Consider the following 17,414-nt stretch of genomic DNA (forward strand, 5'->3'; position numbering starts at 1 on the left):
GATGCCAAAGAGCTCGATTTTGGTCTCATCTGACCACAACACTTTCACCCAGTTCTCCTCTGAATCATTCAGATGTTCATTGGCAAACTTCAGACGGGCCTGTACATGTGCTTTCTTGAGCAGGGGGACCTTGCGGGCGCTGCAGGATTTCAGTCCTTCACGGCGTAGTGTGTTACCAATTGTTTTCTTGGTGACTATGGTCCCAGCTGCCTTGAGATCATTAACAAGATCCTCCCATGTAGTTCTGGGCTGATTCCTCACTGTTCTCATGATCATTGAAACTCCACGAGGTGAGATCTTGCATGGAGCCCCAGATCGAGGGAGACTGCCAGTTATTTTGTGTTTCTTCCATTTGCGAATAATCGCACCAACTGTTGTCACCTTCTCACCAAGCTGCTTGGCAATGGTCTTGTAGCCCATTCCAGCCTTGTGTAGGTCTACAATCTTGTCCCTGACATCCTTGGACAGCTCTTTGGTCTTGGCCATGGTGGAGAGTTTGTAATCTGATTGATTGCTTCTGTGGACAGGCGTCTTTTATACAGGTAATGAGCCGAGATTAGGAGCACTCCCTTTAAGAGTGCTCCTAATCTCGGCTCGTTACCTGTATAAAAGACACCTGGGAGCCAGAAATCTTGCTGATTGACAGGGGATCAAATACTTATTTCCCTCATTAACATGCAAATCAATTCATAACTTTTTTGAAATGCATTTTTCTGGATTTTGTTGTTGTTCTGTTAAAATACACCTACCATTAAAATTATAGACTGATCATTTCTTTGTCAGTGGGCAAACATACAAAATCAGCAGGGGATCAAATACTTTTTTCCCCTCACTGTAGGATTGTGGGAGTCTAGAACAAGTTACCCCACCATGTCATTGATGCAGACTTCAACAAACAGCTGGTTAAAACACTCAGATCAATTAGTTATTTACATGCAAGTGAATGAGCCAGAGCAGTCAAAGGCCTCCTCCTCGTTTGTAACTTATTTGTTTCTTATTATATGATAGGGTATAGACACATATGGTATCAACAATGAAATGGCTACAATGACTATCTATTATTAAAACACATATTTATATATTAAGTGACTTGTTATAATTGCTACAGGTAGTCAACTATATTCTGCATACTAAGCTCCTTATTAAGGCCATGTCTGTTATTGCAGGGTTTCAGATTTCTCCCATTCATATACATAGGAGGCAGGCTGGGCATTAGACAACTCTGTTTCCTAAGAGCTTAGAGAGAGAGAGAGAGAGAGAGAGAGAGAGAGAGAGAACCTCAGTAAAGAGGACAAACCTTTTTCAGTGTTTATATAAACAGAGATTATATCCAGACTTAAAATGAGGGATTAAAGCTATGAGTAGAATAGCATTTTTACTTCCACATTTGCAATAGCCTGGGCATAGATCAGACTGTACAAAGAGTGCGGTTAGTCTCTTGAAAAACACCTCCCATAAAAAGGATAGGAATGCAAGTGAATAACATGAGAGGGGAAATCTCTTGCCGAGTTTGATTTGCTTCAAAACAAACTGTGATTACCCAGCTTATTGCACTTGGCTTGGTTTAAACAATAGGGGGCAAGACCGATGCTTTAGTTGGGTTTACAGCCATGCTTGTGGTTAGACCTCTTGTGGAACACATAATTTGAAAAATGTCAAATCCAAGGTCGTGCGACTAACCGAAGTGTTTCAAGGTCCTTTGTGTGACATAACCTTAGGATAACATCGGCACAGTAACTTGATTTCCTGTGTTTCAGTAGTCCCAAAGGCGTGTGGTTTCCTGGTACACACACCAGCACTGGACACCTGAATGTTTGTTTGCCAGCCCTATATTTACACCTGATCTGAGAATGAAATACAGCAATCAAAGCTGCAATATAAAGATGCAGTTCTGTTTATGACCTACACATCCTCTGCCTGTGTTCTGCCTGAGATGAAATTGAAGCAGTGCACTGTGGGAGAGAACAGGTAATCTGGTGATATTATGGATGGTTGCTGTGCCACTTTAGTCCAAATTAATAGAAGTGACTTCTCCTTTCATTGGGTTATCAATGTTACAAAAATATTCTGAGTTGCTCAAATGCAATGATACCATTTGGTTTTGACGTGGTTTACTATACAACACAGATAAAGGCCACATTCCCAGAGCCTGTCATTTTGAAGATTGTATAAGTTGGCAGCAGACTGCCAAAGCGCTCCAGGGCAAAGCCTCAGATGTTTGGTGTTTAATATTTCTCCAAAGCTGAAGAGAGTATTTTTCCTCCTCCTCGTGCCTTTCCTCCCTGCCACCACCCCCCATCCCAGACAAACAACTTCAACTGATTTCTGCTCTCTAACGATGTTGCTTCTGGGTAAGGGCGGTTCAAAATGCTCACAGGTGGCACAAGCAATCTGGATACTCTTACCATACTATACCATAAGGCTATTGTGCATGCAGAAATTAGACTGATAGAGATAGTGAAAGATAGATAATTAATTATATATTGATATTGTTAATTAATACACACTTATTGAGATGGGAAATGCTGTACAGGTTTACTAAACATGTATTCGTCCCAGCGACGACTTATGATTGTGTGTCATATATTTCAGACAGGGTGTGCCAATGTAGATATCTATAGTTTCAGACACACATATTGTCACCCTCTATCTTAAATAAGCTCAGTGACTCAACTGGAATTATTCCTGCAACCCACTAGGCCAAATCAGTGTTCGGTAAACAGGCAAAGTTGAATAAAATCATATGTATTAAAAATAACATGGTTTCCATATGAAAGAGGTTCAAGTCTTCAGTCTGTAACTCTATACACAAATAAACAAGAGGGATGCACGCAACATCGATTGCAGGTAAATTATATACCGGATTTTACAACATGGGGTCTCTGTTACACACTGCAAGAGCTTAGAGGTTGCTTTCCGATTTCACACATCCATGGCCAATTATATAGCATCCCGAAAAACACGAGGCAGAAGGTGAGATCTGCAATAAAGTACAAATGCACTTGCCTGTATGAGATGGGAGCTACCAATATATGACATTTCTTCATTAAACACTGTACAACCGCCAGGGTTATCAAAACACATTAGGCCTGACACATTTACATTTAGATTAAAATACATCAAGGAAGATGTATCTCAGGGATTAATATTAAGCCTACCCTAAATATATGTATTTCTTCATCTGGGATAATACAGATGGAACTTAAAATTGGTGCAACTGTAATTAGCGTATTCATGCATATTTAGCATTTAGCGGCACATTGGGCATTGGATAGCATGAGTTAACGGATCAATTAGTTGTACACCTTCCGATATATCCTCAGTAGAAAGGGGAAAAAAGAAAAGAAAAGAAAGAAAAAAAAAACCCACAGTGGAATATACTGGACTGAGACTGGTGGAAAAACAAACCACTTTAACCATGGGAAAATAAACGTGAAATTAGTCTTAATTATTAAAAGAAACAAAGGATTTTAACCGACTGTTTACGCATGATCTCTATGCTAGGTACTGTTGCAAAGCCCCTCTTCTGGGATCGGCAACACCCTCCAGACAATCATATTTTATTTATCAACAGTCATGAATAAAATATGTGCATTTTAGATACCAGAAAAGGATCTAGCCATATCATTCCTCAGCTGACCTGCCCAAAAAATATTAATGCTGGGTTGTTTACTCCCTGTAGCCCCTTTGGTTTGTGAATGCATTTCCTATGCTTGGTAAGGCCTGGAATTTCCTGTTATATTGATTTTATTATTTTAGTTTGTTTATCACTGTACAAAACATGACCTTAGCGATGTGTAAACTTCACAGTTCCTTAGTGAATGAGAGTCACCTTGGAAAAAGGCATTAGCCTATAATTATATGAACAAGAGGAAGAAGGATTATTTCTCTCATTTAAATTTCCATGCAGTGTAATAATCACAAGAAAAGTAAACTGAGTGGCTGTTTTTTTTCCTTACTGACGTCGCTATGAGAGCAAAACTACCAACCAAAACTAAAACCAAACTGGTTAAAATCTCCTTGTGTAATAATTGCCATAGCTTGTAAACTAGGCCTGGTCTTCTTTCACAGATATTATTCATTAACTTTTATTTTTAGGTGGGTGAGTATCTTCAATATACATAACATTTTTATATATATAATGCCAGCTTCCATCTATTTTAGTGCTGGTGTAATATTGTAAAAAGCTATTTAGCTCCACAGAAACACAACCGCAGGCACTACCCTGTACACAAAGCTAGATGCATTATTCCATGGCTTTCCCAGAACGCACAGCTCCCACCATCTATAAAGATGTGCCATGGGAGCACCCAGGACTAAAACACAGCCTGTGGCAAAACCTGCTTTACAGCAGAAGACCTGCCAACGGAAATTAAAAGCACTGTCACAATGGAAACGGATCAGTGCCAACTACCTAAGAGAATCTCCATTAACTAAGTAACTCATAAATTACTACCCATCCTGATTAGCATTACAAAACGGCCAGCTTCCAGCAGTATAAAGCTCCAAAAATGTGTCGGTGTTGATTTGTTTCTTGTTTTTTTTAACTTGTACTTTGGTCCAATTCTGCACCGTCACTGTCACAATCCTCAATGGTCTTTTATGAGCTTCATCATTTTTATTCTACTTGCCAGGAGAGGCTTGAATGTCTGATGCTTTTTATCTCCAGTGATCTTTGCGGTTCACTTAGCTATGCTGTCCTTATCTTCATGGAATATTTTACTAAAGGACTTGAAAATTAATCATTTTGTACTGATTGATGATTTTAAATCCCAGATCCCAGTGGCTGTTGACCACAGAGTTTATGTTTTTAACTACTTATCATTTGAAATCAGCTCTTTTAAGTTATTCATGAAGTAATTGATATATGCCGTGTGCTGTGTTTCTTTTACATGCGTGTAATTTGGTGTATGCTGCAATTTTGGCCAGGCCTCACTTCTCAATCTCAATGTGATTTCTCTAGTTAAATAAAGAGGCACAGAGCGGAGGCACAAAAATGCAAGCCTTTTCAGCAAACTCAGAAAGAAACCAGTTCCCAGATTGCACTGGGACCAAACCAAAAATTACCAATTGTAAATTACATTCCTAAAATACAAATGTGTTTTTGACAAAAATTCTTCCTCCTATTTTGTGCAAACCATCAAATACAATTGCCTGAAGTGCAGGTTACTTTATTCCAAGATACATGGTCAGTACTCAATTATCATCAGTGGCATTTAACTAGCATAACAACCATTAATTATTAGTTTAACTATTTTGTGAAACATTTAGTTAAAATCACTATAGAATAACCAAAAGTGAGATTCAAGCATTTTTGTTTTTAAAAATGTAAATGTTCATCTCCCCATTGAGCCAAAAGGGAACACTTCACAAAACATCTGGTGGGTAAATACGATTCGCGTCATGTTTAATTTACAAGCAGAAAACATCCCTATATTGCAACATTTGTATTTGACTAATGAACAAATAACGCCAACATCGAAGCTCACTACAGAATTCTATGCATGTCCTCTTTTTTATACATTAACACCCCACCCTTCAACTTAAAAGCAAAAATTCACCTTCATTAAAACAGAACGCCCACTGTAATGTGTTAGCGAATTGTTGGGTCTTGTTTTGGCCAACACTCCATTACAAAATGTCTGAATTTCTGGAACAACCACACAGATCACCAGAAACCTAAAACAATATATATTCATCTTAGTTCAGCACAAGCAGAAGGGCCTTATGATATCCTGGGCATTCAGCCCCACAGAATGAATGAACAAACCATAGATCCTCCAGCTAACTTGATTAAGGGAAGATTGATGTAATTTTCAGAGATTCTTTCAGGAGCAATAAAGAGTCATTTAAATGAGGGAGTGAGACGTTAAATCTTAATGAACTGCCTTTTGTATCAGTGGTTAGCAATCGGTCATTGAGGAAGGAGTAATAGAACTAGCACTAAAGTGGGGGGGGGGGGGGGGCAAATTATATTTCTAAGAGCACTAGAAGCCAATGAAATCAATGAAGTAGCGGACAAGTAGTCGGTGATGAAACGCAATGGGCCCTGAAATCAATTTAGTTTGTTGTGGTTCCCTCTCTTTCTTTTTAAACAGCTCAACACAGAAAGATTCCAATTAAATTAACTTACTTTGATACTTAGCCTAATTCCAAATAAAACTGTTGTGCACTGAGCTGCCCTGCAAACACAGTGTTAATGTATACAGTGAGGGGAAAAAAGTATTTGATCCCCTGCTGATTTTGTACGTTTGCCCACTGACAAAGAAATGATCAGTCTAGAATTTTAATGGTAGGTGTATTTTAACAGTAAGAGACAGAATAACACCAAACAAATCCAGAAAAACACATTTCTAAAACGTTATAAATTGATTTGCATGTTAATGAGGGAAATAAGTATTTGATCCCCTGTCAATCAGCAAGATTTCTGGCTCCCAGGTGTCTTTTATACAGGTAACGAGCTGAGATTAGGAGCACTCTCTTAAAGGGAGTGCTCCTAATCTCAGCTCGTTACCTGTATAAAAGACACCTGTCCACAGAAGCAATCAATCAATCAGATTCCAAACTCTCCACCATGGCCAAGACCAAAGAGTTGTCCAAGGATGTCAGGGACTGATTGTAGACCTACACAAGGCTGGAATGGGCTACAAGACCATCACCAAGCAGCTTGGTGAGAAGATGACAACAGTTGGTGCGATTATTCGCAAATGGAAGAAACACAAAATAACTGTCAGTCTCCCTCGGTCTGGGGCTCCATGCAAGATCTCACCTCGTGGAGTTTCAATGATCATGAGAACGGTGAGGAATCAGCCCAGAACTACACGGGAGGATCTTGTTAATGATCTCAAGGCAGCTGGGACCATAGTCACCAAGAAAACAACTGGTAACACACTATGCCGTGAAGGACTGAAATCCTGCAGAGCCCAATTTATAACTTTTTTGAAATCCGTTTTTCTGGATTTATTTGTTATTCTGTCTCTCACTGTTAAAATACACCTACCATTAAAATTATAGACTGATAATTTCTTTGTCAGTGGGCAAACGTACAAAATCAGCAGGGGATCAAATACTTTTTTCCCCACACACACACATATATATACAAATACCCCTCACTGTAAATCGTCCCCACTAGAGACTTGGCCAGGAATACCAGCCAGATTAAAATTAAGAAAAAAAAGAGAGAGAGACCAAGGGTTAAAGGGGCCACACAGATGTCGGAGAAAACCAATTACACCCCGGCAAGAGACTATTACTTATTGACGGATCCCAGGCGATCAATCAATTTCGTTTTTTCCAGCCTGGCCGATTAAAGGCTTTGAGGAATTCGAGAGGGTGGAAAAGACGCATGAAGTCACCAATCTCTAAAGCTGTGACTCATTCACCTCTGTGAGAACACGAGGGAGTTTGAGGGACCTTGCCTCAGGTAATGTTTCTTTCATATTGCGTACAGAACAGTGCTCAAAAGAGGCCCTCACCACAGGAGGCAACCAAGCCAGTTATAAACCCTTTTCTTAACAAATATTCATTTAATCGTATCTCCCAAGTGGAGCATCCAGTAGAAGTATTCACTGGGAGCTCAGGATGTGTCCCATAACAAGCTAGACTATAATCCCCACTAAGCTATTGCCAGGTTTGAGTCCAGCAGTTCCCAGGGTGGGCTATGCAAAATTGGCCATCACCACCAGGGAAAAGCAGGCTTAAATCAGCTCCTCAGTTCTCCACTCACTGTCACTTCCTTGTGGCTCATCAGGCTGCAAGTTCAGAAGATGAGTCATTCCAGCAGAAAAATGTGGCTTAACCAAAGCTTTGACCCAACTGCCAATTGCAACTTACAAATTCTGATACTTGATTTGCCGTCCCTGATTTGACAGAGGACATCTTCTACCTATAGCAAACCCACCACAGAGAACAGTGCATTCAATTTCACATTGGCAGACAGGCAGAAGGTTTGGCTTGCTCTGGGCTAAGGCCTAATTTTCCATTGGATTTTATATCTGACCGGAATATCTATGAAACATTTCAGATACAATCATCTGGCAGCGTTTGTGTCCTACTTTAACCCTAAAGGCCCAAATACATGGACACAACGGAGAGCCCAGTAACTCGCTGCTTAAATGGCACAGGAATTCAGGTGCTCTGCCACTAACAACCTTAAGTTAATAATGTAGTCAAATCTCTACTACGTGATTACAACAAAATTAATCCAACATTGCGTTCTTAATCTGAGTCTGGTGCGTGGACAGTCATTTGGATTTGGTCTGGAGCATGGTGGCCAAAGCAAAGTGTGTGCAGTCCATGACCTGGGGAGCCAAAGTCTAGTGTATTTTTTTTTTTTTTAGGACACCCTTTAAGTCATCAATTTATGGACTGGGAACCATTTTGTTCGGACCAACTAAACAGTCTTTAGGTAAATTGAAAAAACTAGAGATCTAGAAGAACAAATGCCTGGTGACGCGTCCCTCACTAACTGATCACATACTGTCTTCTTGTTGGCAATGTAGGCAGTGTAGGAACAACATACTAGAATGGAGCTCTCAGGTGTGGAGGTGACGGATGTCATGAAGGGCAATCCCAGACTCACCGACTTGGAGGACTCTAGGGATCCCGAGGACAGCGTGTCTCTACTCCCCCGGCTCTTGGAGCTGAGATGGGGGGAGGAGGAGGGCGAGTCATCGATGTAGGGCATCATGTCATGATGCCGCCGCTGCTCCTCCGCACGGTCCGCGTCATAGCCGTAGGTGGGAGGCGTCCCAGTAAAGGAAGCATCTGCAAGAGAGAGAGAGCCATGGTCAGCAGTAGTAGAAGGTCGGAGGTCAAAGGTCAAGAGTCAATCCATGCCCCCGTAGCAAGAACAACAGCTGGAAGTAAAGTAGGTTGATTTTTTTTTCCCTTTCTTCTTCATTAGAAGTCTTATGAGCTTCCGTTGTTCATTATTATTATAGGTTAAAATAAGACACCCTTCACAACAAATACTTCACAGAGACATTCATAGAGAACTGAAGGAACATTTGCCACGATATAGAAAAACAAATTGTTATATGGTAAATAATACAATATTTATTCTGTCCTTGTAAAACAAAGGAAAGCTTGAGCATCAATGAAAAAAAAATTAAACAAAATGTGGTTCAATTATTTGGCCAAAGACAAACCAAACCAAACCATGAGATCTCAGAGTGCCTATAAAGTACAAATTATTCTTGACTGAATATAAACAAGTAAAACATTTCAGTCTCTTTGGCGAATGCTATTCATCAGCCAGAAGCATTACAATCTCTTTCAACAACTGTCTTTTCATGTCAGTTTTCAAAAATGTAGAACTTAATATTATTTATTGGCTGATGCCCTTATCCAGAGCGACTTATAGTTTAATGAAACATACCTATTTTAGTCTCTGTAATGAAGAAACGTTTTAACTAATGTCTATTCTAATGTTCACGCACCACGCGCCTTTTGAATTTTTAATCAGAGTATGGCAGCACCTGCAAACTCAGGTTAAAGGACAACAGAACATCTCTACAACATTTAATGAAATGGCAGAATTGTCAAATGAAAGTATACAATGTCTATGCAGATGGACACAGTGTCTAATTTAAAATAATTTTCCCCCTTTGCCATTCTGGGGCCTTTACATCTCTGAAGCCTGTGCAATTTTTAATTTTTTCATGACAAGAGATAAACTTTGCTAATCATTAATTACATTTCATTCTTAAAGCCATAGATATTGGCCTCATTAGAAATTAGTGGCCCGTTTTTAATTACTGGCTCTCAAAGAAGAAAGAAAAAGGGAAAAAAGGTTGAGAAATAATAGCTCTTGTCGCTAGAAATTATTAACTCAATTAAGCATTCTCCGCTCATAAATAATTTAGGAGCAATTAATTGGCTGGGCTGAAATGTTCTTGCAGTAAAGTGCTCACGATTGAGGAACATCACTCTTTCTTTGCTAAGGGTAACTTATTTTTTTTCATAATTGCCATGTCAAGAATGGAAGGGAGAAAAGACTTGAGAAAAACACGGTTTAGTTAAAACCTGATGCAGTCATACCACTCAAGGGATGTACTGCGAAAACGGGGGTAAAAAAAAGTAATAAAAAGTTTGCGATTAACACTTGCCTTGAAAGACTTCTGATAAATAATGCATTGGAGCTACACCCCACCCCCCAACATATCCACTGAAATGAAGAAACTGTGTGACCCTCCCCCACTTTCTTTATTAATGCCACGAGGACATCTGAGAATGATATCTGACAGCTAGGGCCCAATGTGAACCCCAACAGACAAGGCCTGAACAATCTGCTTCTTTTGAGCAGCTGTGCGCGCTTCGGAAACATACTCTCTGCCTTTGAATCCTTTTAAACAAGGTACTTCACTTGAAAATGTAACGAGAGAGCTGAAAATCTGAGGAATGTGCGTTTATGAGGGTACTTTTGAGTGTTACCAAGATGCCGAGGGCTTTGAATAATTACCTCTCTTTGCGAACGTAACTACTCCAGGTACCAGAACCTCGCCAATTATTTTCTCTATCTGCGTCTCATCCTCTCACTGCCTCACTCGTGTTATATATACATACACACACCTGCGTACAGTATCCAAAAAGGCACACAAATTCAGGTCTCTGTGTGAGAAACAGACCACTTTTTGTCTGATTTTTCTGATCTGTTTCTGCTAGAGGCATCAGTTTAACTGCCACTGCACAGAAATGCAAAACAAGCTTACCAAAACAAACAAAAAAAAAAAAAAAAAAAAGATGCAAATACTCTGCCAAATCCTACTGTACAGCTCTGCCAGGGACATTGGGAAGTATGCAGATTGCAGCCACTGTCTGACCTGCACAACACAATCTCAGTCACAATTTCCTTGGGCAGGGATTATGCAATCACTCTCTTAATATAGCAGACTGCATCTGAAGGAGACTTTTGCCTGATGATAACAAAGGCGAGATTCATTAACTATTTTTCCACGTTCTGTCCTATTTTGCATTCAGTTTTTATCTTATGCTGGTACAGAAACAAAAAAACACCACCGCATCTACTCAAGCTAGAATCTGGCATGTCTCAGTTCATGAATATCGTTTTCATGAAGTGATTTTTATGTATTTTTTTGGGGGTGGGGGCTGTTATGCTAGGAATCTGAAAACCGTATGAACTGCAATTTCACTGACCAACTTGATGAAACCCTGTCCTGTCAATATATTGTGCAGTACATTCAATTAGTCTCAAATCAGACATAGGATGTTTGTGTTTTGTTGTTGCCATTTTTTTTTTCTTTTCCATATTTATCTCACTCAAAGGTTGGCAGCTACAGTAAAAGGACATGTATAGAACAGTACACTTCATTACAGGACAATGGTGTGGACTAAAAACAGATCCATTGTACTCCCTGCCCTCAGCACAGGCTGCATTTCACTTCAGTAGGCACTAACAGCATGCAACGCAGCAAGGAAGCGAAAGGAGTGAAGAATTTAAGGTTGCTGCTTAGCGTGTTCATTTATCAGCTGGCAAATCCTACCAGAGAGCTGTTTGTGTTTGTGAGAGTATGTATCATGGCCTCTGCTCCAATTTCCAACCAAATTTGATTTTCACATCCCGGGGGGGTCGCTGACAAATGGGAATCCGTTATAAATTTAAACCAGAAAACGTTCATTCGATTGATTTGCGAGCCATCGGGTTTCCGTCCCATCACCCGTGCAAACACAGACCCAACTCCCAGCGGCTTAACACAGTTGATCATTAAACTCAGTTGCCATGGAAACTACTCCGAGTGACGTTGATACCCCCACCACCGCCGCCGCCTCTCCTCCTGTTTTCAGGAAGGTTGCATAGACGGGTGAGCGTTTTTAGTGGAGAGGAGGGCCTTTCGAAACATCAGACAGGAGTCACATGGCAACTCGGTCCAGGCAAGGGCACATGTCCAGTGAGTTGGCAACAATCTGACATAAGAAAAGACACTAGCCAGTGGGGGGGGGGGGATAATAGAAGAGATGAGAAATGCAGACTGTGCCCGAGACTAGTTTTAATGAGATTCCTACCCTGCTATCCTTTTACCCTTATTAAACGCAATACATTTTTATGATGCTGAATGCTGTCACACTGCAATGATCCTCATCTTTGTAATTGCAGCTATACAAGACCACCCCCCGCCCCTCAAGCCAAGATTTGTGCCAGGTTGAGCCTCCTGTATTTACAGGCAAAGCTGTATAATTGTAATGATATTAAAATGTAGGATGTTCTTTTCCATTCTTTTCTTCTTCCTTGGATTAGAATGAATGGATACAGATGTGATTTGTACGACTGGAAAAAGCTAACCGTTTAAGCCAACTGTTGAACAAGGATCTCCGCACACAAGGTCTACAAACAGCACTTTGTTACACCAAGGGTTGCAGGAGTCTGGAACAAGACACTTCACTGTAGCAGATTCGTTGAGATCCTCAGATCGGCACCACTACTGACTCTCCACCCCGGTGTTAAAGTTGCTGCCATATTGCCCTCCCTGACTGGCAATGATTCAAGTCACTTCACTTAATTAATTTATATTTCTACAGTGAAACGCTCAGTGATTTCCCAGCTGAGGCCTCAGCACTCAGACAGAGCAGTGCAAGGTGGACACCCCACCTATCCTTCTGTAAGCTTAACTAATTGTCTGCTGTGGGTGCTAATTAGCAGGCCAAGTGTATTCTCAAATGTAAGACGGAGGCAAAGACCTTATAAGTGGGACTCCCTGCAGTCCTGTAATACATACATGTTATTAATCCGACTGCAAGCCCCTGGGCTGGGAGAGAATTTAGATGGCTTAGATGGCTCTCAAATTTCAAAAGCGATGGTGAGAGCGATTTTTCCTAGGTTCACAGATTTCAGGGGAAGACCGAAGGCAATGACAAGAAACCTTTAACCATGTACAGCTGAGGAATGACAGCTTTGTGGGGTCAGTTGTGGTGGAGGATAGAGAGGTCATCGCCTGCCTGTGGCCTCGAGACTTCTGCTCGATATATATAACCTTCAGGCTATGTTAACATGGCAGTTGCTGGCCAAATGAGAGCCACAGTGGATAAAGGCTGGGGGCTACCGCCACCAACACCAATACACCAATAAGTAAAAAATGTTATGACTTTCTAGTAAAAACATCTCAAAGTCACTTTACATTAAAAAGGAAACTATTTATATTTCTAGAGGCATTTCAATAAATCGTGTTAATGCAAAGCAGCTGAAACTGATGTTAGGTTAATAAAGGTAGGCTTTCGGGCTGGATTTAAAAAGTGATAACCCTCAGTTCATTACGTAAGGTGGAAAAATAAAACATGGTTCCACAGTCTTGTTAGGCAGATTATTCCGAGGGTGTTTTAGTGACCCTTAAGGCTGGTGTACACAAGCCCTCCACTGTGCTCTGTTTTGTTGATGGGAAATTTGGCATCATTTCAAGGAATGATACCAACTTGTGTCTTGTATGTTGAAAAAAATAGAAAAATCCCTGTAATTATACCACTTTGTAAAAGACTAGCCAATAGTATAAGACCGCAATCCTCGTTTGAATTGCTAAGCCACGGTATTTTCCGAATTTGAGACAAGCTGTGTGTGTGTATCGTTACTCTCCATCCCCCAACGCCCAACTCCTTCGGCATCGATTTGAATACCTTCCAACAATTATGTTCCTTCAGTTCGAGGGCTTGTGAGGAGCGGTTGGTGATGACAAAAAGCTAGAACAAATAAAGCTGCAGCGAGTTCTTTCAGTGTGGGAATTAAAACGGCAGTCAATAAGCAAATAAAGAAATAAATACATGCATACATAAATAAGCCATCTGTGAGAGCACATTAGGCAACACTCGATTTGCCATTCTGGAACAGTGAAGTGGCACAGCAGCTAATCAGGCCAGTTAGGATGCAATTAAGAAAAAGTAAGGGGGGAAAAAATAAAAGAAAAACAGTCATCCACCGAGTTAACACATAGGTGCAAGACTGCATTTGAGGCCTTTACTAATATTGCCTGCATTCTGACAACAAGCTGGGCTAACCAAACTCCGATTTGAAGACTTTAAAATGGCAATATTTTCAGAAAGCACTTGAACTTGAGTTTTAGGTCGGTTACATCACCAATACAGAAGAGCCAAAATTGCGGTCGGGGCTGGACTGCAAGGTAATTTTGCTCCATAGGTCCTGATGCAATGCTGTACACTCACCTAAAGGATTATTAGGAACACCTGTTCAATTTCTCATTAATGCAATTATCTAACCAACCAATCACATGGCAGTTGCTTCAATGCATTTAGGGGTGTGGTCCTGGTCAAGACAATCTCCTGAACTCCAAACTGAATGTCTGAATGGGAAAGAAAGGTGATTTAAGCAATTTTGAGCGTGGCATGGTTGTTGGTGCCAGACGGGCCGGTCTGAGTATTTCACAATCTGCTCAGTTACTGGGATTTTCACGCACAACCATTTCTAGGGTTTACAAAGAATGGTGTGAAAAGGGAAAAACATCCAGTATGCGGCAGTCCTGTGGGCGAAAATGCCTTGTTGATGCTAGAGGTCAGAGGAGAATGGGCCGACTGATTCAAGCTGATAGAAGAGCAACTTTGACTGAAATAACCACTCGTTACAACCGAGGTATGCAGCAAAGCATTTGTGAAGCCACAACACGTACAACCTTGAGGCGGATGGGCTACAACAGCAGAAGACCCCACCGGGTACCACTCATCTCCACTACAAATAGGAAAAAGAGGCTACAATTTGCACAAGCTCACCAAAATTGGACAGTTGAAGACTGGAAAAATGTTGCCTGGTCTGATGAGTCTCGATTTCTGTTGAGACATTCAGATGGTAGAGTCAGAATGAGAACATGGATCCATCATGCCTTGTTACCACTGTGCAGGCTGCTGGTGGTGGTGTAATGGTGTGGGGGATGTTTTCTTGGCACACTTTAGGCCCCTTAGTGCCAACTGGGCATCGTTTAAATGCCACGGCCTACCTGAGCATTGTTTCTGACCATGTCCATCCCTTTATGACCACCATGTACCCATCCTCTGATGGCTACTTCCAGCAGGATAATGCACCATGTCACAAAGGTCGAATCATTTCAAATTGGTTTCTTGAACATGACAATGAGTTCACTGTACTAAACTGGCCCCCACAGTCACCAGATCTCAACCCAATAGAGCATCTTTGGGATGTGGTGGAACGGGAGCTTCGTGCCCTGGATGTGCATCCCACAAATCTCCATCAACTGCAAGATGCTATCCTATCAATATGGGCCAACATTTCTAAAGAATGCTTTCAGCACCTTGTTGAATCAATGCCACGTAGAATTAAGGCAGTTCTGAAGGTGAAAGGGGGTCAAACACAGTATTAGTATGGTGTTCCTAATAATCCTTTAGGTGAGTGTATAATGCATATAGGCCTGTTTCAGCACAGTAGCCTCACTTAAACCACAGACCCAGAGGAACACCACCCCATGATCAGAACCTGGAAATGAAGAGCTAATTCTACAGTGAGCTCAACACATAGCTGGCAACATCTGCAAACATCTGTCACTCTTGCATTCCAGGGCTGAGGTACAGGGAAGAGTCCATACCAGGAGGTAAAAAACAAAACAAAAACGCTGTGTCGTATCATTGCCAGCTCCTCTGTGATTCTCTTTATTGATTGAAGAAGTGAAGCAATGCCAGGACATTATGCAAAACATAAATCCTGGGGTAATTAAATCAGTAAATCAAAGCCCAGTGACATAAGCGGTAGCACTGCCAGAGACCGATTAAAAAAAAAAAAAAAATCCTGCAACTGTACAGTAAAAATACAGTTCATGATGTCTGCAATTCTGTGACTCGGTTCCAAGGAAATGTAATTATATAAAAATGCTCAAAATGTACTGCTTTCCACAAACATCATCTGCAGATGTCATTTATGATCCGGACATTTATAATGAAACAAATTGGATATTTCACATACAGTATGGAGGATTATTTTCCTTTTTTCTTAAGAACCTGTATAACCAGTTGCAATCTACAGTGTGGTCCACAAACGGCCAGACTACAGAAATATACCTTTGCTGAGGTTCAAAACAAAGGTGAGTTCTGCAGGAAGAAAAGCACTCTGGTCTTTAGAGCAGGTATAGGGTTCAGTATACTGCAGGCAATCCCAAGATGCATTTTCAGCAAAGATACAACTTACACAAAACTCTATTTAAGTTTTCCATGCACTTACCAGTGGTTTCACAGCCCTAGAGTAGCACGAGTCACTATGCTATCTGAAACAACATTGTTTAATCCTTGACTAGTGCTAATCAAGATCTGTGACCCGAAACTGTTCAAAACCTGAGACCAAATAAGAACCATACAGCAACTACAAGAAACTAGAAAAACCAGCAGGAACAGACCATCAATCTTCAAAATGGGTCATACAGTATCCTGGCATGCTACATTTTTTGGACAGCTAAAAAGGCATCAAATGACAGCCCATGGCAGTGAAACGGACTAAATACTTGTAAAGCACGACAAAAAACAAAGGGAAGTGCAGTGACTTTCAGATTTATTGGGTTACAAATTCCATACATACAGTACTGTGCAAAAGTTTTAGGCAGGTGTGAAAAAATGCTGTAAAGTAAGAATGCTTTAAAAAATAGATGTTAATAGATTATATTTATCAGTTAACTAAATGGAAAGTGAGTGAACAGAACAAAAATCTAGATCAAAGGTGTGACCACCCTTTGACTTCAGAACAGCATCAATTCTTCTAGGTACACTTCCACACAGTTTTTGAAGGAACTCAGCAGGTAGGTTGGCCCTAACATCTTGGAGAACTAACCACAGTTATTCTATGGATTTGATGTAGATTTGTCTTCTGTTCACTCACTTTGCATTTAGTTAATTGATAAATATATTCTATTAACATGTCTATTTTTGAAAGCATTCTTACTTTACAGCATTTTTTCACACCTGCCTAAAACTTTTGCACAGTACTGTAATTTGTGAATCTCAAGCCGTTTGGACAGCAGCATGTCACAAATTCTAAAAATATCCCTGAAATTGCAAAGAGCACATAACCCTGACTCACTGGCTGAGGTGAGCTACTTCACTAAAATGATCTGAGCAGTTACAAATATTAAGTGTTGCTTACTGAAATAATGACAGGAAAAGCCTCATTTCCTTCCCTATCCATAGTTGTTTTAACCGATAAAAACAATTATTAAAGGCTACTGAGAGGCAATTACGGTAATTGTGGCCTGCAAATTGTGTGGATGTCTTAATGTGGAGCTTCATTGAAACAGAGAAATGACCGCCAGATGAGAATGGATGCAAGATCTGCAAAACCAAGACCCACCCCGCCAAATGGCCTCCTCTCCTTTGTAAACTTTCTTATGTTCTTATAAATCAAAACAAATGACAAATTCCAACTTGTCCCAAGAAGCCTTTAAGTCTCTCTCTCTAATATACAC

General features: G+C 40.6%; 1 protein-coding gene across 1 annotated transcript in view; it reads right to left on the bottom strand.

Annotated features, from left to right (window-relative positions):
- Positions 1-17,414, bottom strand: part of bcr (BCR activator of RhoGEF and GTPase) — a 118,737-nt gene that overhangs the window by 43,692 nt on the left and 57,631 nt on the right. The window contains exon 2 of the mRNA XM_066690351.1: positions 8,582-8,766. Within this exon, the coding sequence (XP_066546448.1) occupies positions 8,582-8,766 (185 nt within the window). The remainder of the gene's footprint in view (positions 1-8,581; positions 8,767-17,414) is intronic.

Source organism: Amia ocellicauda, chromosome 17, assembly GCF_036373705.1.
Source record: "Amia ocellicauda isolate fAmiCal2 chromosome 17, fAmiCal2.hap1, whole genome shotgun sequence".
NCBI lineage: Eukaryota > Metazoa > Chordata > Actinopteri > Amiiformes > Amiidae > Amia > Amia ocellicauda.